The following is a 26041-nucleotide window of genomic DNA, read 5'->3' as shown; positions in this document are numbered from 1 at the left end:
TGTGAGCCCATTCCCCTTGGAGAGTTACTGAGGTAGCAAGGTTGAGTGGGTGTCTCAGTAAGAACAGTCTCAGCTGGAAGATGTCTGAAATATTTAAGGCAAATAACTCTGCACGGTAATAGGCAGTAGGTGAGTCCAAAACGGTTTTCCAAGTTTTCAGAATCCCCACTGAACATAATGCCATATATTAAGCAACAGGTTTTTTTTAACATGACTTGCCAATAGTGCCACTAATGCAATTGGGAAGGGAAGAGGCTTTACATCTTCAGTGGGAGGCTTCGCTGCAAGTAGCAAGTCAGTAAGGTTGTGAATCTGAAAGGGTAGCTGTGATATTACAACTTTTTATTTTCAGCTGGGGAAATTCTATTCTTTATTCCATGACTTTTTCCCTGGATCAAGCTTCATTTTGACTTTTCTCAGAGACAGGAGTATAAGGCAAACTAGAAAGCTGTAATTTACCAAGGGCGTATAGTAAGAACTATTCAAATAAAAACGGCATGGACCATTGAAAAGGTGACATTCATAACAAGTATATTTAATTTCCATTTGTTTTGTAATACTGATCAGATGTTTCTGAGACAATACTGGAATCACTTCCAGACGAAACTGAGTAAAACCCTAGTCACAAGGAGTCTTTGTTCATGCCATTTGGTCTTGACAGTATCTTAGCTTGTTTGGCTGCAATATGGTGCTTAGTCTTTTTTTTTAATTAGGTGCTTTCTTTTCCATATGCATGGAATGCTTTTGAGTATTAGTATTTAAGAAAATATATATTTTTGTTGCATGCTTCCAGAAGAGTCTGAAAGTATTTCTTGACGAGTTCTCGGCTTGATGTCTCATTAGATTGTGAATACTTAGTAATAACATATAATAATAATGTAATTGAATATTAATTATCCAGTCTTTTCGTTGTTGTCTTTTGTCCAGTGGTAGTTTACATTCTGTCTACAGCTGCAGTTCAAGTTCCTACATTAATGAAGGCTAACTGTTCTTGAGTTGTATGTTAGAAGCTTAGCAAATTCAAGATAAGATCTTTATGGCTTGCCAGCTTTTTGCATGGCATCTACACCTCCTCTTGCTGTGTGGAATGAGGAGTGTAGGGCCTTGATAAAAGCAAAGTGTACTTTCAATACACTTGGTAGTGTAAACTCCTAAATATCTCGCACTTGAGTTTCATAATGTAAGTAAAGGGTTCTCTATTATTAAACCTTATGTAAGTTCTACTGTTCTTGAAAAAATGAGGACACTTTCCTGTAATTTTACTCCCTGCTCTTAATTGAAGAGGCCCAAATTACTGTCAAGCTAGAATGCCAAAATTTTTACTGATTTTTCATATTTTTTTTTTCCCCCCTCTAACAGGAACAGGAAATACAGTGGTGATAATGGTTGGTTATCCGAAAGGAATAGAGATATTGGAGCCAGTACGAAGAGGCATTCCTGTAAGAATGACCATTGGCGTTGGCACGCGTCACGTGCAGGAATACATCAGCGGTCAGTCGGTTGTGTTTGTTGCCATTGCCTTCATCACCATGATGATTATATCGCTTGCTTGGCTGATCTTTTACTATATCCAACGTTTCCTGTATACAGGATCACAGTTTGGAAACCAGGTAATCGGAGATGCAGCTTAAAAGTACTTGCAGTCTTCTGTCAGATCAGTTGCCTAACTTCCTGTGTTTTATTGAAGTGTTTTTAAAGATCTGTTCCTTGTTACTATGTTGTCATAGAATTGTAGAATTGTTTGAGTTGCAAGGGACTCTTAAAGGTCATCTAATCCAACTCTCCTACAACGAACAACGATACTTAGAGCTAGATCATGTTGCTCAGAGCCCTGTCCAGCCTGACTTTGACAAGGACAGGACTTCCACCACATCTCTGAACAGCTTGATCTAGTGCCTCATCACCCCTATTGTAAAAAAAGTCAATCAAATTGCTTCTATCCAATCTAAATCTCCTCTCGTTTAGTTTGAAATCTTTTTCCCCTTGTACTGTCACAACAATTCGTGCTATAGAGTCTGTCCCTTTCTTTCTTATAGCCCTCCAACAGTATTCAGCGATGATTAGTGAAGCAATAAACAGTTTGCTAGTTAGCACTATATGCTTGGCTAGTTGTAATTATAGAAACCAATATGAAGTAGTGGGAAATTAATTTAGCCAATCATTAAAAAATGAATGAGGGCAGTTTCTTGTGTTATTTGTCATCTAAGTTAATTTTTAATGTTAAAAGGGTGGAAGTTATTTTCATTCTTATGTAATTTTCATTCTGAACGTACTATCTTTACTAAACAGAATTTATTTTTTTTAATGAAGAAGGAGACCATGGTAATTCTTATTTTTAAGACAGAATAATTAGAGCTTACATTTATGGTTCTAATGCCTTACAAAAACTGCTGTGAATAGCAGTGCTCTGGAAGGAGCATGTGTTGTGCAAGATTGTGCTCAGTGGGACTGTTAGAAGTGCTGAGCATGATGGGAGAACAGGAGAGGTCAGGAAGGAATAACTTCTGTTCTGCTTTGCCCTTTCTGTGTTCCTGTATTAGTTAAACTTGCAGTCTACATGAAGTCATGAAGTGTTGATTCCCTGTAGTCGTCTTTTCCTTTTTCTTTTCAAATATTTAAGTCTTGAAAATATTCTCTGAATGTAAATTCTAAGAAAAATATTTTCTTGTGAAGTACTTACAGAAGGAGGAGTGCATTTTTGTTCTATTTTTTTTTTTTTTAGTTAAGAAAACCATTTCTTCCTGCCTGCATGTACCTTAGGGTAGTTCACCCTGGAGGGAAATCAAATGCTTTGTAGTTTGTAGATTTTTAGGTTGAATGGGGTGCTTCCCAAAAATAAGTACCATAAACTCTTAACAGTTTGTCATCTAAATGCTTTTTAATTAAATGAAATCATCTAGCGTTAGACTGTTACGCCATGTTCCCTAGATCTTCCTCTTTTATAGCGACTATTGAAAACAGATTAACGAAACTGTGAAGCTGTGAGATGTTTTGAATATCTTTGGTCAAAATACAGTGTTAGAAATCTTGAGAGAAATTTGGAAAGAGGAAGTCATTTACGTAACCTGAATCTTATTTGTTTGGCTTATTGACTTCAGCACAATTAAAACTTTGAAGTTAATTATGACATGGTATAAAGCAAGCTACTCTGCAGCTGCTTAGTGAGGTTGCAGACAGGTGTCTTGTGACACATTCTAATATCAGTTTAGCAGTAAATCTTTGAACAGCTTCTTGCTGCTGGAGGTGAAGCAGGCCAGCGCAGGAAACCCGAGCTGCTACAGAAGGTGGAAGAAACTGCTGCTGGTTAAGTGCAGTGTGGGGGAAGTTTCAGACTACTTCCTATCGTGGGGGTTGGAACGTGATGATCCTTGGGATCTCTTTCCAACCCAAGCCATTCTATGGTTACTTGAGAGGGGAGAAGAAAGGTACTTCAAGTTCATATAACGGATATAAGTTGTTGTGACATCATTAAGAGAAAAGGTGCTTTTTTTTTTTATTACTATTATTGTATTTCATCAGTGGGAGTTCTTGCTAGGTTGATCAAACTCTTAATTGGGAATGTTCAGTTTCTAGCAGTAGCTATGTCTTTGTCTTAGAATACAGTACTGCTTTATTTGCTTGCTTCCCCTCCAAGCATAATTAGGGCTGTTACTGTATAGGAGTCCAGTATGTTGTCTCATGTCTGTGAAGCCTTTCTTGTTGTCTCCTTTGCATAATGTGTCCTTTCAGTGTAAAGCTTTGGATAATGTGTTAGACAGTGTTTAAGGAGGGAAGGCATGAATAGCTACAAGCAGCCTTTTGACCTGGTAGCCAGCTGTAGGCTACTCGGCAGGATTCCACCTACTCTCAAACTTGTATAAAACCTACAGCCTGCTTGCTCATTGCTTGGCCTAACAAGAAGGTCTGGTTAATTCTGTTGTTGCAGCTCTAAAGCATAAATTAAGTTCAGTTTTCCTGTGTGGGAAGGCCCTTAATGCAAGCAGCTACTGTACAAGACTGTATGTCTGATCTGCTTAGTTCTGTGCCAGCTGAGGCCATTGTTAGAGCAGTATGCCTATAGATAATGTTTACTATTGTGCCCCAAGAGTGCAAGACTCGTAGTTCTTCTGCATCTGTACTTTGAAAATAAATTATCTGGCCAGAGTTGAATTTTCTGATGCATTCAGGAGGCTTAGTAATCCATGTGGAAAATGTTTAAAAGCTTTGAAATGCAGCTCTTAAAGCTCAAGTCTATGCTAATGCTTCACATCTTTATTCAAGGGACATAGAAAGGAAACCAAGAAAGCAATCAGCCAGCTTCAACTGCATACTGTGAAACGTGGAGACAAGGTAACTTGGTGGCTTTGGTTTTTGATGAATGATTTGAAGTATGTCATAATGCCTTATTGGAGTCTAGTCTGAAATTATCTCAAAATAACTGCAGTGAGATTCTTACAATTTTAGGCTGATTTCATTGCATTGCTAGAAGACCAATTTTAAAATTGAAGAGTCAAAATTCAACTGCTTCTGAAACATGAGGCTGGTTCGTTGCACTTAGTATCTAGTTACACAGAACAGAGGACAAAAAAGGGCTGATACTACTATAAAGATGAGGAAACACTGATCTTAACAGCACTTGAAAACATAAACAAGTAGATTGCAAAATTCTTCCTAGGACCTATTGATTGTATAGTTTGTGTGGCTGATATAAGCTTTTCATTTAAGAGAACATCCCATTTTATTTTTCAGAGGGCCTTACAAATCTAAAAAACTTTGAAAAACAAAACACTCCAACTTTTTCAGCATATGATACGTGAGCTATAAAGACTTCAAGTACAAATGTAAGAAGCTAAAACAATTCCACTAGAATAAACAATTCTAAAAATTCAGTATAGCTTTCAAAAAGTTAATTTTACCAGCTTAAGGCCTAAACTAATAACTCATAGAACAAATATGAGGTAGGAAAAAAAGAGGTTTTGAAAGAAACAATTTAGCTTCAGGCAGCTGTGAACCTAAAAGCTAAATTAACTTCTGAGAAGATTTCTGCTAGCATACAGATGTTTCTTTCCCAGCCTTATTTATTTTATTTGATCAGCTTTTACTTAAGGACTGGCATGTTTAGAGATGAAAACAAGAATTTTCTTTAAATCCATGAATAAAATTAAGGTGAAGAAGGGTGCTTAAGATGTGGTGCGACTGATGCCGTTTAGTTTATACGCTATGGAAAATGTCCTTTGTGTAGCGAACTAGTTTGAGGTTAAAGCAGTCACAGAGCCTGCCTTTTTTTTTTCTCTTGTACATTCAGAGTACTTTAGTACTTTAAAATTATTTCTTGCTTCCAATTAAATTGTAAATGGCATCAAAAACTAATCGGCCAAGTTCAGAATGGGAAATGTGCATCGTCCTCACAAGGTGAAGTTAGAAAGAAGGAAATATAGAAGTGGATGACAACTTACATGAAGTAGCATCAAAGCGTAGCATCTGCGTGGGAAGAAATGGAGGTAGAGTCATGGTAAACTCTATCATGAGGAGCACAATGGAGCTGTTAATTGCTTTTAAGCTGACACTCAATCAGCCTCTAGAATGGGGGAATTCTAAAGTGTATCAGTTCATTCCTGTTAATGTATCTGTCAGCAAAGTAAATAAAATAGGGGGATTTAACAAAGTTCTTGTGCAGTCTGCTCGTAGCAGCTATTAGTGGCGCGTTGGTCAAGCAAAGGATGAAATCAGATAAAAATATCTAAAATAAAGCTTTTCTGCTTGGTGAATAGTATCTCAATTGTTTTGAGTCAGCCAGCTACCAGCAAATTTTGGTAACTTAGTGGTGCAAATGTACCTTTGAACTAATGTGAATTTATCTGAAAACACGGTCTTGCCTCTAAAGAAAAATGGTACCGTTCATATTTCTGTTCATTCTGTTTTTATGACAGAAAGAGTGCAATTATTCCGTTTATTGTGACACAGTACAGTTTTTTTATTGTCATTTCTTTCAGAGTTGAGATATTTAACTAAAAATAGGTCAACGTTTTAAAATTGTTTCCTATCATGTAGATCTTTCCTGAGAAGCTTATGGGATTATTGCGAAATGGACACTCATTTGGTCATGTGCTGCACGCTTGGGTTTTGTCTCTTGTGTAGAATAAGAAAAAACATTTATGATAGGAAAAATGTTTCTCCTTAACTGCTTATATTAAAAAAAAAAGAAAAAAAGAGGTTTGGTAATTTGAGACGTTGTGTAAAGTAATAGCATGTAAAGGAGGGAGAAATTTTGCCTTGAAGTTGAAAGCTTCCTTGTCATACTAATTCATTTGAATGTTTGTGGTCATTTTTAACTGTTTCAGTCAGCAGTAAATGTGAAATATTTCAGTGGAGAATGAAAGGAGTTGGCCCACTGTGTGTTCTTCTAGTACTTATTTTCAAACAACTCAATTAACACTGAATTATTTCTCTTGTCAGGAGGTATTTATTGTACCTACTAGAACCATAAGTAAGGCTTCAAGGAGGCAGTAAGACCTGTTAAGAAAATTTAAATAACCCCTAAAAAAAGTAGGGATGGGGGGAATGCTGTTTGAATTTCTTATGCTATAAGCTTGGAGAAGAGACTTAAAAATCATTATAAAATTTTACTTCCCCTCCGTTGGCCGCCAAAGGATATATATTAGGATGTGGTAGAAGAAAAGTATATGTGGAAAAAGATGGTTCACAATATTTACCCTCAAGGACCACTTTCTGCTTAATCTCTTGCAAGTCTTGGATCAGTTAAAAATTAGATTGCACGCTCATTTGTGGTGACTTTTTTAAAAAATTTCTTGATTTTTGTGTTTTTTGTGAATTGTTCATGGGAGCCAATCTCCAAGCCAGTGTTTCAGGTCTAACAGATAGCTTAGCATACCACTTATAGCTATTTCAATTAGAAACCCTTGAGTTAGGGGCCTGACTTTTGGTATTTGGTATCACTTGATGAAATCACCTCATCTAGAATTAAATGAGGGATGTGGTTTTATTTGCTAAGCTAACTTATACCACCTTTTATGGAAACTCAGAAGTTTGTTCTGTGATGACATGGACGTAATGCATTTAAATGTTACTGTCTTTAGGGTCTAGATGTTGATGTGGAAAACTGTGCTGTGTGCATTGAGAACTACAAACTGAAAGATACTGTCCGAATTCTGCCATGCAAGTAAGTTAACATTGTTATTCTCTTCTCTCTGTGCTATGTTTTACCTAACCAAAAATTTGACAAACCTTTTGGAGACTCTTTGAAACTGGTATCAGGGCTGAAACCCTGCCATTCCTATGGCCTGTTGCACATAGATGGGTACTGGAAGACAATATAGAATTTCATACATATGGGAGGAAAAGAAACAACTGGGAGAAGTGTAAAAATGAAATAGAACTGTAAGTTTGAATTATACACAGTTGAAATGATACTTCAGTGGTATCTTTGTAGTTAGTGAAATCTTTTATTTTAGGTTAACATACCTGGAAAAGATGCTTCCAGAGCTTATGGTTACATCTGTCCTAGTAAATTAAGCAGTACCTAAATGTCAGGGTTACAGAGGAGTTGGGTTACCTGTCAAGGCAGTGCCTTGCATATCTTTTGATGAAGTAACGTCTGGTTTCATAGTAAGTTCTAAAGGGTGTGCTTGGTTTTTTGTGTTTTTTTTTTTTCCCTAGACACATCTTCCATAGAACGTGCATTGACCCTTGGCTTTTGGATCATCGAACTTGTCCGATGTGTAAACTAGATGTTATCAAAGCTTTGGGATACTGGGTACGTTGCACACTTGTTTTAATCTTCAAGAAAGAAGTATAATGTATTAAACAAGCCTTCATGTAACTGTTAAGAATGAGAACAGTTACTACTTTACTAGCTGGAGGAGCTGAGCACAGATACAAGAGTGAATGAGAATATGAAAAAAAGGGAATTTTGTGGATAGGAGCTTAAACAGAATATTGAACTGTTTATGAACCCTCTGTACTCTGTGGTAATCATTTTTTTTCTGTCATCAGCTGACAATAGTAATGAAGTTAAAGCAAAAGTGAGGCAATTTGCTCAAGCTACAAAAAACTAACTTAATTCAGTAGATTTCATGTATGTTTTCAATCTTGTTGAGAACTGCAATTCAAAATAAATTGAGTATAATTTTCATATATTTGAGCACATACATATAATTCCACTTATACCCAGTATTTTATCCCTGTAAATGAGGCACTACTGCGAACCTTCCTAAAGACATTGATTGGAAATTGGTTAAATAGAGAAAATGATGTGCTCTCATTTCTTCCTGACAGCACCAGAAAAGAGAGATGAAGACACACGCGGTAGGTTACTTGGTCATTGTTGGTAAATAGTCTTGAGTTCCATTAAGATGCCTTAGACATGAATGTACCTCTTCTCTTCTACTGATCTGCAGAGATCTTCAGGAAGCAGGGGTGTTCCTTGGATTCAGGGGCCTTCCTTTCATTGGCTAGGTCTGCATTATGACTAGCTTCTCTCTTATTTCACTACAGAGACTTAGCAGCTATACAGTTGACTGACTTTTTTGTTTGTGAAGGATGGCAATGCTCCTGCTATGCAGTATGTGTGTATATATACATATTACATTCCATGTGTACATATACACCTAATTAAGGTGGTCCTATATAGCAAGTAAGGCTTTATCTAAGAGTTTCAATCTTCTCACATGAAATAACTACATTACTATTGTTAATAGCTTGCTTCTTGCTTGTTTTCAACTTGTTTCGACTTTAACATAACTTGTGTTGTATGTGAAAGGTTCTATCCTTTCGTATACAGTCTCAAAGCTGAAACACTTCAGACTTCAGAATACTTCTATTCCTTGAATTCCTACTGTTGCAGGGGGTACTGATACCAACACTAACCAAGAGGATTAATGACTCTGCTTGTTGGATAAAAATATTGGAAGCAGGTTGAATGAGATTGTATTAAACACAGAAATCCAGTTCTCTTTTCTGGTGGAATGGAGAAAATGTCTTCTCAGCCATTCAAGTTGTGCTGGAGTTAGTAGTGTGAGATATCATTCAGCTCTTTTTTTTCTAGCTTGGTCTTCAGCCTCATCCAGGTTGTCCATTCTGATACATAGAGCAATTGTGTAAACGTTTTGCTGATATGAACAAAAGTGTGAAGAGCAAGGCAGTTCTTTCAGCAGGGTGCTTGCTGACTTGTAACAACAGACTTGAAGGTACAGCCTTATTACAGAAGTTTCTTGAGCCATGCTAAGAGCTTGAAGGCTGAATTCAGTTTTATGGTAAACACTTCAGATGCTTTGGTATATTTAAATGCTTATGGTAGAAAGAAGACAGGAAGTCCTGTTACTTACCTTGTGTTTTGTAAACTGTGTAGTTAGTAGACTAGTTATTACTATTTATGAAAAATGAGAACTGCAGTTCAGGGTGTCTGACTTTCTAGTTTAGGTGAGCATTGTTGAATCTTCTGTCTTCAGTGCTTATTTAGCTGCTGAAGTTTTGAAAACAAAATCACTGATTTTTTCCTTGACACTCACACCCTTTGGGGCTTAGTATCACGTGTGTCTCGGCTTGTGTTCAGATGCAGTTGTTCCACAGCTTATTAAAATCCAGCATGCTATAAAGCGTGCTGTTGTAAGAACAAAGGAAGGAACAGCATAGAAGGCCTCCTTTGCTAATTTTTTGAGGAGAGGGAAGATGATCATTCTGTAGCCTGCAGAAGAGCTACCTATGCTGCACTGTACTTGTTTATTTAAATAGTCTGATTATGTTAATAGCAATAGCTTAAGGTTCAGTTTTAGGAAGAGAATTGCGTATGTAGGACTTGGATCCATTCTAAAAGTTATGAGGAGTAGCTTATGCTGTCCCCCAGATCAAATAAGTTCCTTTGCCCACATTGCAAGTTTTATTCCTGCAATGTAAGGAGCTGGCATTACTTCTGTTTTTTCAGACTAACGTTTAAAGTTAGGCTGGAGGAAGAGAGAAGCCTTTTCCTATGTCAGACTTTTGTTTACTCCAGTTTAAGAAAAGAAAAGTTGCAACTTGCCAAACTACTATTGTGAAAAAACAGCAGTTCATATAATCTTCTGCATAACTGGTAGTTTTGCTCAGTGGGACTTCATTCGTGCTGAGTGTGCTCCTAACCAGACTGCATCAGTACTGTTGACGAAGTGTTGACATACTCCAGCTGGATGGGTTGACTCCTGCCATTGCCACTCTTGGTTTTCTGAGTATTTTGGGATCTGATACTGATATTTGAAGTAGACACTGCTGAATACTAAATACTATACCTGTGAACTTATAGGCAATACTAGCTGAAAAAAGTCATTTTTTCCAATAAGGTGAAGATATGAAGTGATAATATGGAAGAACATTGATGTGTAATGGTGGACAGAAGTGTCAGTTAATGTATTTTAATTTTGAAGGGGGACCCTGAAGATGCACTAGAAGTTCCAATACCTGAATCAATAAGTGGCAGTGTTTCAGTTGGAAGTCTGAGTATTGCTTTACAAGAAGATGAGAGAAATGAAGTAAGCGAACTGTCAGCTTCCTCCACCAGTGAATCTGTATTGCAGTGTACCAGTTTAAAAGAGGATGCAGGTGAAACCACAGCATTACTTGGTAAGTAATAATTCAGTTTATCGCTTCATAATCCGTGGTGCCATTATTGGCACTGGAAGATGCCAAATGATCTGTGGAAGATCTCCAAATGATGTTAGTAGTCTTAGTATTGCACTGCAGAGCAGATGGAGTGGTGTTTGTACTGATGTTCAGAAAACAGGCAGGTAGATCACGAGGCAGTCCTGTCAAGATTGGAAAAAAATTGTTTGGGGAGGGAGGAGATACAATCTTCCCAAAACACCTGTTTACTTGTGTGGAGCATTTTGAACCTTATATATACATGACTATTTGTTCCCAGAATTTAGATAAAACAATTTAAAAGATGAATCTAGAAACAAATTTTCTTCTGATTTCTGACTTCTAGATGTGGATGTCAGTAATAACCGGCATGGAGAACATCTATCTAGTGGAAATTCCCACTGAGCTGCTTCATGGAAGATACCTTGGATAGGTCGTTGAAGAACTATTTTTTATTTAAGTAGTATGAACTTTTGTCTGGTTAATGGGAAAATAACAATGTAAATTATTTTACCTTTCAAACTTTTCTAGCTGGTGTTCCAAAAGGGCTAATAACTAAAAATTTTGTACGCAAGAGGATTTTATAAAACTTCCTCTGGATGTCTCATCCTATAAAAAGATGCAATAACCCTTTTTCTGTAAGCATTATTACAATGTCATTGTGTTTCAGAGGGCTGTAACAAGATGAAGACAAGGCAGTGAGACAATGTAGAATGTCTAATAGATAAATGTTTTGGAAGCACTACTCATGTTCAGCATGTATATATGGAGAACACTTACAAGACTACAATAATTAAAATATTTTGAAAGTTCTGATCTGTTATAATTGGAGATGGACATTGTTAAAAAAGACACAATCTAACCTTTGAAGGAATCAACTTAATGGGTATATTACATATCCACTTTGATGAAAAAAATTAGTAGTTGCAACTTTCCGTACATATAATAAAAATTTGGTCTTGTAATGTGTTCCACTGAGAGCAAAAGGAGACTCTGTCTCACTAGCTTTTTGTACCGAATTTGGCAGCAATAGGTTGTGCTAGGTGGTCTTCACGTGCTGAGCATGTAGACTTATTTAGGTATATGCACACTGGTTACCTCTTTCAATCTTAAACTCAGTAGAACAGAGGTAAAGGGCTAACTATAGCTAAAACGTATTTATTAGTCTATTTATAAGACTTAATTCCTTCTTATTCCTGCTCCCATCTTTATGTGCAAATTGAAACTGTTTCTTAGGACCTATAAACACCTTTTCTTTGTGTAGAGATGCTAGAATTCTTCTCCTGGAGATTCCATAATAGGGGGTTTTGACTGGGTTTGTCACTACCTTTCATCCCTTTCTTTCAGATTAGCAGTACTGTGCCTTATAGTCAAACACCTGTGAAACCTGAAACATCCGAGAGTAAATATAAACCCTGACATCTCCCAGTATGACCTCTTATATTTATATACTCTTAAGCGGTATAGGGAATTGCTAAACTGTTTTGTAAAGAAATATGTATATTTAAAACACTACTTAATAAGGGTATTAAATGAATCGCTTAGGATTTTAGCATTGTCATGTTATAAATGTGCTATGTTCTTCAGTTTTTTTGGGTAAAGCTGTTCTTACAGGTGGTTTAAAATGGTGTCTGTTACCAGACATTTGTTTCAGAATGCATTTCGTTTTTAAAATGTACGTTTGGAATGTTTTTATGGAAAATATGCAATTCTTTTTCTAACTTACATTGAGCTTCAATAGAAGCAATAACTTTTCTTCAGTTTAGAATGAATGTTCCAGAAAATGAAAGATTTCATCTGGGGAAACACAGTCTGAACTTCTACTTTGCAGAGCAGATGTTTCATCCTAAATTTCCTTCAAAATGTTCCTGTTAATGCTTACTTATTGACAATAATCTGCCTCTTCCTTGTAGGAGTGTAATTTTTAGGTTTACTGGAAAATTGTCAGGTTGTAGTTCTGATGTCACCAGCAGGTGCAAGTTTTTGTGATGCCTTTATCTTACAAGAAGCACATGAGAATGGAATATGACTGACCAAGCATCTCCGAAACTGAACAAATAAAAAAAACAGCCCACAACTAAAACAAACAATGTATAGGGACGTTTGTCTCCAAAAGAAGCCTATCAACATTTCCGGAACTGCCTTTTCAACTATCTCTTCAACATTATAAACTAAGTCTTCTCCCTCTTCCTTAACACAAAATTGAACATTGTTTCTTTTAGTAAATGTTGAGAGGGTTTAAACTCTAGCTCGAGGAGGAACCAAGAAGAATTACCAAGAGAAGTCTTGTTAATCTGTGGATTGTATCTTGCTGATATCTGCAGTGCAGTATTCATGCTGGAGGGGAGAATTGTGGTAAGTACTTAAAAATTTAAGTAATAGCTCTAAAACAAAAAGCTTCGGTTTAGAATTGAAGCTGAAATCTGGAAGGAAGGGTAGAGAAGCTGCAAATTGACAAGTGCACTTAGAAAAATCTGAAGTGTTGACAACTTTAGCGAAGTGGACAAATATTAAAGGTTCCTGGAACACATCTGCTAATGTCACTATACCTGTTTCATGCAAAATGTCACAGGAGTCTTTGTGCATAGTCTGTCATAGCTGCGCTGCTGAGGAATGATGACAATAAAAGGCCGAATTGCAGTGCCTCCAATAAGCAGTTTGCTCTCCTTGGAAGCACAATGACAAAATTGTCCGAAGCGAATGTTGGTCTGACCTCAGAAAGCTTGTGTACTTCAGCAAAAATAGTGGTAGAGTAAAAATAAACAACAGGAAGGAGTCAGTCCATGGAACTTAAAACGTAGCCAAGAGCCTTAGAAACATATGGTTAGAACTGAAACAGACCGTTTAGAGTAAGTGGGGGAAGGCAGCTCTGGGTAAACACAGGTACCCAGATTATATATATGTAATTTTTACCTATGGTAGGGTAAATGTCCTTTAACTTCCTTCTCCACCATTTGGAGAATCTATAATTGGCCTCTCTGCTGAGGCTATTTCCTGCCTAATGTGTGAGCTAATGCTGTATGTATTGTGGGTTCTCATTCTAGCTGCATGTTTTTCCATAAAACATGCAAAGGTTTTTCTCTGAGATCTGTCCCTTTGTTACATTTCGTTGAAACCCTCCAGAGTGGCTGGAGGCATCTATGTGGTGTGATTATGAAGTGGACAGGATGAAATGCTCAGCCACACTGGGCAGTGTTGAATAAATAAACAGGAAAATCCCTAGCAGGGCCAAGGAATGTACTTCTTATAGGATGTTGAATTTCATTGGGATGGTATTTGTTAGTATGATTTCATTACTTCTAGCGGTACTGTTAGGGAGCAACTTGTAAAGTGCAAAAGATTTTGAAAGGAGACAAATATCAAATGGGCTGGTGTTTAAAGTGAGACTTATATTGTCTAAAAATGCGAAATTAAAGAAAAATGTAATAGCAATTTTTTCAAAGCTTAGCTTCAGCTTTTAGACCTGTTGGCAAGGAAAAAAAATGAACTTGTAGACATTTCAAATCTAAATGCATCTTAACTGTGAGTTAAATTACCAGTGGTACCAGTTTAACTAGACAATTTGGATTTTTTTCCACTAACTACCTCTAGTCAAGGCTGCATTCTTCTAAGCAAAAATGGGCTTCAAGCAATGCTTGGATGAGGTTCTCTGTAGTATTTGATTAGATAGCAGCAACTCCTTCGGCTGGGCCCTACTGCCAAGTGTATGAATGTCATCCATTTGCCTGTTGCCAGATATCAGAGCTAGATTCTTGAGAGAAGGCATGCCAGAGGAGTTGCAGGATGGTTTATTCACAGTGAGAATGTTTTTAAACTCTTACTTACTTAATGAACTGTGTGCTTTTATATTCCTACCAAAGCTGGCTTCTTACTGCACTTAAGGAATTTCTTTCCTATTCAGGGATATAATTGGGCATAGCGAAATACTGTTGCAACAACCTTAGGGAAGTATGCAAAGTGTCCTTTTTTGACCTCTTCTTGATTTAGGGGTCTTCTGGTTTTCTGCCCAGCTTTCTACGTTTTCTCTAAGGCAAGGCAGTAGAAGGCTGTGCAAAGAAGCTCAGCACACGTGTGGTGATTGCTGTCCCCTTCTATCCCTGTGCTTCAGAGGGTGCTTGAGACAAGTGGGATATACAGTCACAGGTTTTGATAAGCTCCATCAGAAGCTAAAATGTTGGTTTTGCACGATTGTGGCAATAAATAGGATAGCATATTGAGCTGATGGTGTAACTGCCCCATAAAAACAAACTTCTTTTGTCTAGCTAAGTCTAGACTGCTGTTAGCAGTACCAATCATTACTTGAGGGTGAGGGCACTCCGAATCAATAAGTGCAGCTATGCCATAAATGTACAGCCTTGGTACACATCAGTATCCTAGTGCTCAGCAAAACTGGGAATTCTTGCTCAAAAGAGCTGTAAGAGCTTGGTCTTGATAGTCTTCTGAGTGGGGAGGTCATATGTAGTTGTCAGATGTTGGGTGTCTTTGGTTGGAGTTTGTCATTTCCTTAGTCTGAAGCTGAAGAGCTAGGAACTGAACGCAGCATTTCTGTGCTGGACAAATATGCTGAGGTTATTAAGGAAGTACTGACTATAAGGAGAGGTGGAACTGAAACGTAGTAGAGGGGGATAACTGTCATTATCTCATCAGGTTAACCTGGAAGGAATGGTGTTCTTGATGTTGGCAGCTTGACAAGAGACTGTTCTCTTCCACATGTTTCACTTCAGCCACCAGTCTCAGTAAGACTTGACAAGGTGCCCTAAACCAATTGAACATGCTGATACAAGAACATAAGGGTGGCCTTTCCCAGTTTTCCTTTTATGCTTCAACTATTCGTTTAGTTCTGGCTCACACATTCAAATGTAAGAGTGTGATAAACTTACCCAGTTTAAATGGTAGAAAAATAAATCCATCCAAGTGGTATTTTGACAAGCTAGGAAGCAGAATGTTTTTACTGTGTAACAAGATGAAGTTTGGAGCTTGGCTAAGGGAATGAGCCATTGAGGTGGAGGAGGAGGGCAGGGCAACTCCTCTTTGAGTTGAGATGTACTTTTATATTAGGGCCGCGCTGAACTAACTTATGAAATGAGAAGTGGCAGCAGTGATTTTTTTTCTGTCCTTGATGCTGATCTTTACTAGTTGTTCTTTTCTCTCACAGGTGGTATGTGAAGATTTGGGAATTGGAATTGTCGATTAAAAATGCACAAATCAAGCTGATGGCTTTTGTTGTTGTTCAGTATGGGTCCTAATCTCTCTCCTCAGATATCCTGCTGTATCGCAGAACTCGAATTGAGAAAGTTTAAAAGTAGAATGTCTCTACGATTGCATGTGTTTGTGTGAAGAATGCATTGCCTGGAAGCTGTTCATTTTACTTCCATCGGACCTGAAGCTACTTTTCACCATCTGAAACATGGTAATGATACTGTATTTTTAAATGAGCATATCCTTCTGAATTTACAACAGCAAAGTAATTTGAGTTTCCATCGTGTCATTAGTCTGAAGCTTAAGTCCAAAACTTTGAATTCACTTCTACTAGAAACACGAGTGCAGATAACCACTTCAACTTGCTAGTCTTTGTCAACAACTATTGACAATCAGCTTTTATGGTAACCTTGTACTAACTTGGTTGCGTTGATTGATTGGATTAAGCACCAAACTGTTGTTTTTTCCACTGTGTATGTACAATTATAAGAATGTCAAGTTATGCATTGTTGATGTAACTTAATGGCTAAAAGCTCAAATTCCATAATAAATTATACAGACCTTTTAAAAAGCAATGTTCTGAAGAGCTTCAGCGTTCTCTTTATTGTACATATGTAAACAGAACTGTGGTGGGTTGACCTCGGCTGGCTGCTGGAGGCCCACTGTGTTGCTGTCTGTTCCTCTCCTGGACAAGAAGGGAAGAAAATAAGATGGGGAGATTCCTTTCCAATTGTAGTCACAGGCAAAGAAAGCAGATTTGACTTAGGGAAGTTTTTTTTTTCCTAATTAGAAACAAAGGCAAAACAAGAAGATCTCATTTCCCCTGCCCTTCTCAGCCTGTTTCAATTCTTTCTTTCTCCCCATTCTTCTACCTCCTGCTCTGAGCAACTATGGGGCAAGTCCACCGTGATCAGTTTGTAAGGCTTTAGCTGCTCCTTTCTTACACTTTTACTCTGCTTAAATGTAGATTCCTTCTATTGGGTCCAGTCCTTCACAAAACAGCAGCTCAAAAAGATTTTTACATTTTTTACAAATAAATGAAACACAGGGTTTGTGTTGGGGAGTTTTAAAACATAATTTCTGGAAGGATAAAAGCCTCAGCATCTGCACCTCAGTACAGAGAAATACTAATTTCATTGGCCATCCTAACTCTGAGAAACTAAATTATAGCTGTCTAATCCTCCAGTGCCTAGAGAGAACTTCTTACAGGACATCTTACAAAAAGATTACATTGTGTAAAACAGGAGATTTAGAAAAATCCCATCAATCCAAGGAATCCTTTTATCTTATTCTAAACATCAAGACAGACTTTTCCTTACCTGCTGAGAACTACATGCCTCATTAGAAGTTGCTTCCTTTTCAGAAGGCCTTACAGAGCAAAGAAATGATATGAATTTAAGTTAATTATTTGGATAGTGGCTGCCTTCAGTTATCTGTGAACAGTTTTGGACACAGAGACAGTAAGTACCAGTACATACTTGAATTTAATGCAGAAGGGAAAGCAGTATTTACATTCCACTCTAGGAAGAGCTTCTAGTCCAGTATGTGAATGCAACCTGTAGTCCAGAATACCTGAAATGTGAAGTCTAATGTCCAAACTCGAGCACACATCTGAGAAAAACATTTATTATTTAAATGCATAAAATGCTATTTATAGTGTATGACATCATTAATCCAGTGATTTCAGTTTGAAATATACAATTAATTAGTACAGAATACTGACAGGCTTCTTTCCCTCCACTGACAGCGCAGTCTTATTTAGAAGTTTTTGTCTCTGATGGGTTTTCCCCAGTGTCCAGGGTCTTCAGCAATCTGAAAAGGCCAGCAGCTTCTCGGATCCGGCTGAACTCAATGCAGAACGCTTGCACTTCTATAAACAAGTCCTGTACATTGATAATTTTGTTTCTGATCAAAGACTGAAGAAAGACACAAACAAGGCGTACCAGGCGGTTCTGAAACAGAAGAGAGATGGTTTCAGTCCTCGTACATGTTGCATGCAATGCAACAGCCCCTTCAGGAGAAATTTAGGTACAGCAGTCCTTGTTCTGAAGCTTTGACCATGCTGCTCATGCTCTTCTACCTCTCCTTTTACTACTGTATTTAAAAGTGGACTGACTCCTCTGCTTTACAGTACTGTACTTATAGATACAGGTGCCTTCGAGATTAATCCCCTAAACAAGTGATACATCACATTCACTTATACACTGTATTTCATTTCATTATTATGTAACCTTATATACAGAGTCTTGAGAGAAGGGATGAAAGCCTAAGATGTTGTCATGACTGGGGACATTGCAAAACATGTTGTTTCAGTTGCTGTGAAACCTCATGCAGGATTAACAAAAGTGACATCCCCCAGGCCTTGCATGCTACTTAGTGATCAGAATGTGCTCCTTGGCCCTCTGTTCCCCCTTTTTTTGTCCCCTGTGTCTGAAACACAGCTGCTAACAAGCCCCCAGAGTAGAACATGGTGCTGAGCTGTTCTCAGCCACAGCACAGCTCTATTTTACTCTTCTGCTACCTCATGTAATAGGCCCAGCTATTCAAAAGGTCACAAGCTAGAGTATCCGTCCAGCGTATCTGGCAAAGTCCCAAAGCAGAAATGCTTCAAGCAGCCACCAAAACAAGTGGTTTTTCCTCAGTGCCTTTCCAGATTACAACCATGACAGGATTTTGCTGCTGTCTAAAACCACAATGTGCTTGTATCCCATTTACTTAGGTTTTTGCAGCTTAAGGATATAGGAGAGCTACAGAAGGCACTAAAAGAAATCAAAAAGCTTAAAGGAATATAGTGGCTTCTTTGCATGAGCCTAATGAGGCTGCAGTCCTTCAATATGAAGGGAAGAAGGCTGAGGGAGAAATTGGTCAAGACTCAGCAAGCCTGGCGTGAACTAAGCATGGAATTGTTCTTTACTAAAAACATATCCAGGAAAACAAGACCAACTGGGCACTCGGTGAAATGAATGGGAGCAAGTTTGGGACAGAAGGAATACCTCATTTGCAGCGTGCAGACAACAGCTGCAAGGGGGATAAAGATTTGTGAAGCAGCTACAGCTTGTATAGTGGAACCAAGGAAGAAAGATGGGTTTGGGAAGCATTATGAGGGTAGAAAAGAGGTTTTAGGTCTTTGATATCTGCAAGCTGTTGTAGGTCAGTAATAGGCAGAACTGAAGGATGAGGCTTCCACATGAGTAACATCACCTCAAAAGGTATGGAACTGATGTACATGTCAGAGAAAAAAAACCACCTTAGAGCTCAAAACTAAGCAGAAATTAACCATTTAATGCTTAGGAATAAATAGCAGAAGGACAGAATAACTTATAGTGAAGTCTAAGCTTGTATTACACAGAGCGAGATACAGGATCTTTTTTCCTAACCAGTTTAGTAGAGCACTCACCTGCATGTATTTGTCTTTAATCTGTTCACAAGTGGAGATACAGTTGGAGATGTAAAGATGAATAAATTCAGGAGGGAGATCAACTGCAGTAGTCAGCCTGTTCAAATTAAAGATATCAAATGCTTTATGAAGCCATAAATTCAATGGTTCCACTGCAGAACAGAGTTAGACCTGCGATATTAATCTACTGCTGATCATGTTTCTTTTTTAAACCTAACACAGTACAGAAGCTGAGTTAAATTTGGGCTCTAGTGTATTTGACATTAATACAAACATTTGCTATAAATTACAGAAGTCAATCAATATAATTTCAATCCTCCATACTGCCTGAGTAACGAGATTCTTCATATAATTTGGCTTATCCGTGTTGGGACTTCAGTGAATCCAGGCATTCCTTCCTGAAGGACACAACCAGCATAACTGTTTTATACATCTACAGACCAGTTTCCTTATTTCTTTCAAATCTAGTTTTTTTCCTATGGTAGCTCTACTGTGGAAAAAGCCAGCAAGCCTGGCCAGTTGTGCAGCTATCCTAGACAGGAATAAGAACTGTTTTCTTACTACTGTTTTTCCCTGTTGTAATGATTACCCCCACCAACAGGGCTCTAACTGCTTAATTCTGCACCAGTAGGGTGGCATATGGGATTCTTTTGTCAAATGATAGTCGAGGTGCGATTCAGCTGCAAAGAGACTGATGAATAAGGCTGGATTTCACAGTTCACATTCAGTAATCACCACAGAAATGGAAGAATGCAGGAAAGCTACACTTCTAGATCGCTGGGATTAAATGGGAAAACTCAGGCAGCTCAAGGGCTCGCATTCTGTTCAGAAAAAGAGTTTTATCTATGTGCAGAAGTCACTTCCAAAGAAGACAGGGCTTAGAGCAGGATGGCTATTTAACAATAACACCTTTTGTTCACTTATTCTGCACAAAGAATGCAAGTTCTGTTTAAGAAGACATCTCTGTGGCAGTAATGTTTTGCAGATGCTTCTCACAGTAACAGCCCTCTGTCCTGCCACAACCTGCATCTTCCACACCAGGGTCAAAACTGGCATTTCCAGATGTCCCAATAAAATACAACAGCTATCAGTTGAAAAAGAACTGCTATCAGAGCTGAAAAAGAAGACAAAGGTGAGGTTGATTCTTAGATACATAACTTTATAAGTTTAATCTGGACCAAAACAAGAGCTTTTTTTCCTTTAACTAATGGCACCAACAAGAAGAAACTGCACGAAAAGCAAATAAAGCCTTTATGAAAGAAACAAACAATCCAGTAGTTGCAGACAGCTACAAATCCATAGCACTGTGTTCCTCTGCAGGATTAGTTAAAGCACATTAAGTCCTACTCTTAAAGCAAAAAAGCTGAGAAATTGAGATGGAAAAGAATTTGATGCTCTTCTCCTTTACTGACGATTTCTTCAGCTCCTGCTATTTCTGTTACCTCTGGTGTTCTTTGGAATGCATCTAACTACAGCCTGCAGCCAGCTTCACAATCACTCAACTGCTCAGTAGATTATTTTACAAACTTCAGGAAACTTTCTTCGATCTGAGATAGTACTTACCGATTGACAACTTCCATTGAATGTAAAGACATGTCCATGTTGACCAAGACAGAAAAATACTCTGTTATCTGACTGGACTGCATCAGTTTGAGCAGCATTTCGATGGCTACTAAAGGATTGTTTTCAACGAGGTCTGGCAGTTTGGCAGGAGTGAGACCAATATGGTAAACAAGCTTGGGGTCCTTTTCCAGTTCTCCAAGGAGCTGCCGAGGGAAAAAGGAAGTCTGAATTATTTGCTTCTTAATTATTCAGATTGCAGCTTGAAGTAACAGCTATAATACATCTAAACTAGAGGAGAATTATATCTACAGATGTGTTTATTGAAATATATTGCAGGTGTATTTCTTTAACACTTCCACTTAGAAACAACTGTGCCAATGAACTGGATGATCTCTGAGGTCCCTTCCAATGCAAGCCACTCTATGATTCTACGATAAGAAAACCTTTACCAAGGCATTCAGTAGTTTTTGATCAGTGGGTAATGAAGGAAAGAATTAATTCCTTCTTTACTTTTCTGTCCAGTGGAAAAAAACAAAATTCAATTTAAAGTTCATTGTTGTCAGAAAGAGTCCTGTATGTCACACATTCTATGATGCTAGCATAATGAATATCTCAAATCCCACTGAAATGAAGGGGGTAATATTACCAAATTGAGCAAAGATTCAGTGTTGGCATTTCTGAATTAATTTCTTAAGAAAAGCTTCCACAGAAGCATAAGCAGTTTAGTTATCAAGAGATTTCACACAGAAAAATATCAGTGCCACTCACTTACTGATCAGCTTGAACTACATCCAGCCAGTGCTGTAAAGTTTAAAGACTTATCTTGTTCGTACATACCCTAACCAAAAGCACTGGGCTTTGAGAACTTGGATTACTTGGTGTTTACCAAGTCATTTCAGAAATCTCAATTAGAAAACTTGGATAATTTAAACTGGAAACACGTAAGTTTAACAGCCTGTTAGAAAATCAATTTAAGCAGAAAATTGCACGATACTTACCTGTGTTTGCTGTGGGGAAGTCAAAGGGCTTTTAAAAGCTTTTGCCATAATTCTTTTTATCTCAACTCCAGTGCTGTTTTTAACACACATTGATTTGTCCCACTGAATCGTGTGGTCTGGTTCTATTGGATTTAACCATGCCAATTCATCCTCACATATATGGAGTGGAGGTGGTGGACGAATAAACTCTGGCCGAAAGTGACCTAAAAAAAGACAACAACGTGAAATGTCTGTTTTAAACTTCGAGCTTCATTTTATTTCAGTACAAGGATATCTCCAAAGTCCTCAAGTTTTTAAGTTATAACAATACTGGGAAGTGTGTTATAGTCTTATTTTCCTCCCAGACAAGTATTTATTCCTCATTTTTAGTGATGCTGTTATGCCAGCATGTTTTTCCTCTTGAATCGGATCACTACGTTTCTGCTTCTGCCACTGATGAACGGTCTTTTTCCCTGCCACACTACCTGATTCTCTGAGGTGTTACAGTCAGTGTAGATCTTAGTGCAAGGGGCTACGAGTTGAGGAGCATCAGGTAACACGGCTAACAGATTGAGACAGACTCCAGATTTTGAAAAGCCTGGAAATGTGGACACGATTGAGACTGATCTGGAGACGGTTTAATACAGTTGTACATCGCTTCATTCATCTTCATCCCCATTCTCATACCCTGAAAATATTTTTGAATCATACTACGCTTCATCTGGAGATGAATAACATGGCACATCGTGAGTTAAACAAAAAGATGTGAAAACATACATACTTTCTATAGGAGGCTTTGGTCCACTCACTAATGCTTCAGTGATCTGGGAGGCAACAGAGCTGTCAAAACCAGAGTTGGAAGAATCTGGGTCAGGATCGCTGAGGATGCTGGGGAAGCTGGCCTTGCTCTGCGTTGGCAACTCAGACTGACGCTCTGCAAGAAGGTCAGTTCAGAATGTTAAAGTGTGAAATCGAAAGAGAGATGCCAGAATGCTAGAAGTTAGGCAAACGTTTTTTAGCTGAAACAAAACAAAACAAAAAAACCCATAACAACATGAAATTTAGTATGTATTTGCTAGTATTCAGAATGCCAGCTGATAGAAGAAGGCCAGCAGCACACAGCAAGAATAAGGAAGTAGAAATGAATCTCAGACAGTTTTGACTTTAAAAAGTTAAGTAACTGCTTTTAATATCAGATTGCATCAAATTGGTACATTCACATGATAGTCCTGAAAGAGTTCACGTAACTCTATCCAGTTTTGCAATCATTTCTCAGAGCAGCAAAGAGAGAAATCTGCAGAGATACATTTACTTCCTGTAATAATAACAGTCCAACAAAAACCCAACAATATGCATGAAAGCCAAGAGCCCACCACACAATGCCACCTTATGTTCCTTCCCTCCCGCTCCCAAAGAGGATATTAAGTAGCAGATTAAGTCTCAAGTAATCTGAAGTCCAAATTTGCTGGTCTCACACGAAATCAAAACCACTTCTTATCCGAGTGATTAATTAAGTGTAGTGCCTTCAGCTTCAGTACACCCTCCTTATTCCTTTTAAGCAAAGTACACTTTCTGTTGGAAATTGCAGCTTGTGAGTTCTATCATTTAGCTCCTGGAGGGATCAGCTGGGTTAACATAAGTTCTCTGAGAGGAAAACAAGACAACATAGGGAGTCCTTCATTCTTATCATCTATAGTCTAGAACTTGCATCTATCAGTATAGGTATAAAGTCACTGATGGGTTCGTATCCCCTCAAATCCACTTATCTCAAATGACTAATGATGCTTAATTAGAAGAACAAAAAGTTTAAGAGAAAGTATTTCAGTTCACTGCTTTTTTAAGCCTAAATGAGCCCTTTATTTAGATACATTGGGTTGACATTCTAACTTTCACTGCTTCGAAAAAGTCACAATAGAATCATAGAATCACCAAGATCAGAAAAGACATCCAAGACCATCCAGTCCAACTGTTCACCCACCACCATTATTGCCCACTAAACCATGTCCCTCAGTACAGCATCTAAATGTTCCTGAACACCTCCAGGGATGGCGACCCCATCACCGCCCTGGGCAGCCCAGAGTAAGCAGAAGGAAGAGATGAGTGCTATTAGTTAGAACACAGTTGTATTTCAGAAGAGAACACAGCAACTTGAATACATTCAAATTGAAGAAAACAACCGCTCTGAATGCAATCACTTAGGATGGTTTATCAGGCTCTCTTTTCCTTTTAACAGATAACAAGAACCTTTCCTTGATTCTTAGTAGAAAGATCTACAATGTATTTATTGCAAGCCCAAATGCCAAGACAGGCCAATTACCCTGATATCACATGGAAGTTAGCACACAAACACTTCAGGTCCCTGCAGGAAGCAGGTGACAACTTCTGATACAGTAATGCACCATCAACCAAGAATAGATCAAGGATTGAATGAATATTCTGCGGACTGAAGAGAGAATAGAACAAAGCAAGTTTTAATATTGATTCCCAAGATGCTCTTTTCCAACAACTGACATTCAACAGAAAAGCCTACAAGAAAAGTTGTCACAGTGAATCACAGAATGGCCTGGGTTGAAAAGGACCCCAATGATCATCCAGTTTCAACCCCCCTGCTATGTGCAGGGTCGCCAACCAGCAGACCAGGCTGCCCAGAGCCACATCCAGCCTGGCCTTGAATGCCTCCAGGGATGGGGCATCTACAGCCTTCTTGGGCAACCTGTTCCAGTGTGTCACCAACTGAACTGAAGTTCAGAAGCCAAGTACTCTATTCCGCAGGTGTATTCTAAAGCAAGTCAATCATCCTGCCCTAAAAAGCCCTGAATTCATGTCAGGGGCCACAATTTTAGAAGGCCCATAGCTGTTCTGTGAAATGGGTGGGAAAACAATGAAACTACAACACCCCAAACACCTATTTAAGCACCATGACACAAAGTATTTACACACTTTGAATAATTTGGCTTCATCCTCCATACATAGGGGACATACACTGCCAGCTTCTGAAGAAGCGACAGACTTTCTGAAACGCTGCACACAGACAGTCAAGAAGCATCACTATACTAACAGAGATGCAACAGCAGCTGTCTCTTAAGAAAGCTAATAGAAGGAATTTATTCTAGGAAGCTACAGTTATAAGACTGAGAAAGCAGTCTCAAAAATACAGGATGTACAGAAGAACCAGAACAGTTTGTTTCCCCTCTTTGCAGATATGCTTGGATATTCTATTTGCACTTCCCAAAGATCCTGCTGCCTGGAGACAGCAGCTGAGGACACTGGGAACAGCATAGCAGAGTGTAAAAGTCAGTGACAAGTGCTACATAAAAATAACAGCACCAAACTATGACTGCAGGACAGAAAGAGTAATGCCTGACCTCACAGAGAGAAATCACAGTGTTCACAGAAGTGGGATGATCAGTTTTGAAGTAGTACCATTTGTATGTACTAGGAAATAAACTGCTTGAGTTGGCAACTTGTTCCAATGAATATTTTCCATTTCAGATTAGCTCCAGATGCAACTTGTTGCTCCACACGATCAGAACAATCATATCTCTCCTCCTTTCCTCCTGCCCAAGAATGAGCACTGAGTTCCTCTTTCTTATAGCCTAGTAAAGGCAGACCACTTCCCACTGGTGAGCTAACTGCAAAATCTGACCACACAAAACTGAAGATGCAATTGGAACAGCCTATTTGCCAGGTGCTGCTGTACTGCTGCACAGCAGTTACCTCATATTCTCTCATACCAAAACCACAGCAAAGAAGAAAAAGGGATAAAGATACACAAAAAAGCATACCAAACTTTAGGTGAAAATCTTCCTATACTTGAAAATTGGTCTTATTTGTAAGGCAGTGACGTATCTAAGTAGGATAAAGCAGCCATGCCACAACTACACTTTTAGTTTCTCTATGCTTGAAGACACTGCAGCTTCGTCCAACTTTTTCCACACGCACAGACAGGAGCGCCTCAAAGCCAAACGGCAATTAACATTTCCATTCGCAACGGTGCCGAAGCTCCTTCCTTACCCGCCAAGGCCAGCTGAAGCCCGCTTATATCCACCGACTGGGCCATGTTTCCAACGTCCATCGCTGCAATCTGGCGCGGGGTCTTCTTGAATAGCTCTCTGGGGGGGGCCAGCATCAGCTGCGAGAGGAAGAACTTTTCGGGCGGGGTTATGGGCGGCAAGAAGCCTGCGGGGAGAGAAAGGAGAAGCAAGCCTTGATTCCAGAGGTAATCGCTACCCGGCGGAGTCCTCGAGCGTGGAGAAAACGTATGGTAAAACTAACGCCGACGACAAACGGCGGCGCA

General features: G+C 38.6%; 2 protein-coding genes and 1 non-coding gene across 4 annotated transcripts; 2 read left to right on the top strand and 1 right to left on the bottom strand.

Annotated features, from left to right (window-relative positions):
- Positions 1 to 762: 762 nt before the first annotated feature.
- Positions 763 to 16382, top strand: RNF149 (ring finger protein 149). Of its 2 annotated transcripts, XM_031557624.1 has the most exons (8): positions 763 to 1610; positions 4261 to 4329; positions 7077 to 7159; positions 7657 to 7753; positions 8275 to 8304; positions 10395 to 10590; positions 10955 to 12963; positions 15764 to 16382. In XM_031557624.1, exons 1-7 carry the CDS (start codon positions 1308 to 1310, stop codon positions 11011 to 11013), a joined length of 837 nt encoding a protein of 278 aa, XP_031413484.1. In that variant the 5' UTR covers positions 763 to 1307; the 3' UTR covers positions 11014 to 12963; positions 15764 to 16382. The 2 variants fall into 2 exon arrangements, with proteins under 2 accessions (XP_031413484.1, XP_031413487.1); XM_031557627.1 differs by lacking the exon at positions 8275 to 8304 and having other exon boundaries at positions 772 to 1610.
- LOC116216254 lies at positions 13214 to 13327 on the top strand. The gene has a single exon (XR_004158707.1). It is a non-coding gene; the product is annotated as a small nucleolar RNA SNORD89 (small nucleolar RNA).
- Positions 16383 to 17413: 1031 nt separating the features above from the next.
- CNOT11 (CCR4-NOT transcription complex subunit 11) lies at positions 17414 to 25962 on the bottom strand. The gene is made up of 6 exons (XM_031557622.1): positions 25759 to 25962; positions 22526 to 22678; positions 21766 to 21968; positions 20768 to 20970; positions 19205 to 19301; positions 17414 to 17759 (listed from the first exon to the last, which is right to left on the bottom strand). Exons 1-6 carry the CDS (start codon positions 25871 to 25873, stop codon positions 17562 to 17564), a joined length of 969 nt encoding a protein of 322 aa, XP_031413482.1. The 5' UTR covers positions 25874 to 25962; the 3' UTR covers positions 17414 to 17561.
- Between the last annotated feature and the right edge of the window lie 79 nt (positions 25963 to 26041).

Source organism: Meleagris gallopavo, chromosome 1, assembly GCF_000146605.3.
Source record: "Meleagris gallopavo isolate NT-WF06-2002-E0010 breed Aviagen turkey brand Nicholas breeding stock chromosome 1, Turkey_5.1, whole genome shotgun sequence".
Taxonomy (NCBI): Eukaryota; Metazoa; Chordata; class Aves; order Galliformes; family Phasianidae; genus Meleagris; species Meleagris gallopavo.
This window is presented reverse-complemented; position numbering and strand designations above follow the sequence as displayed.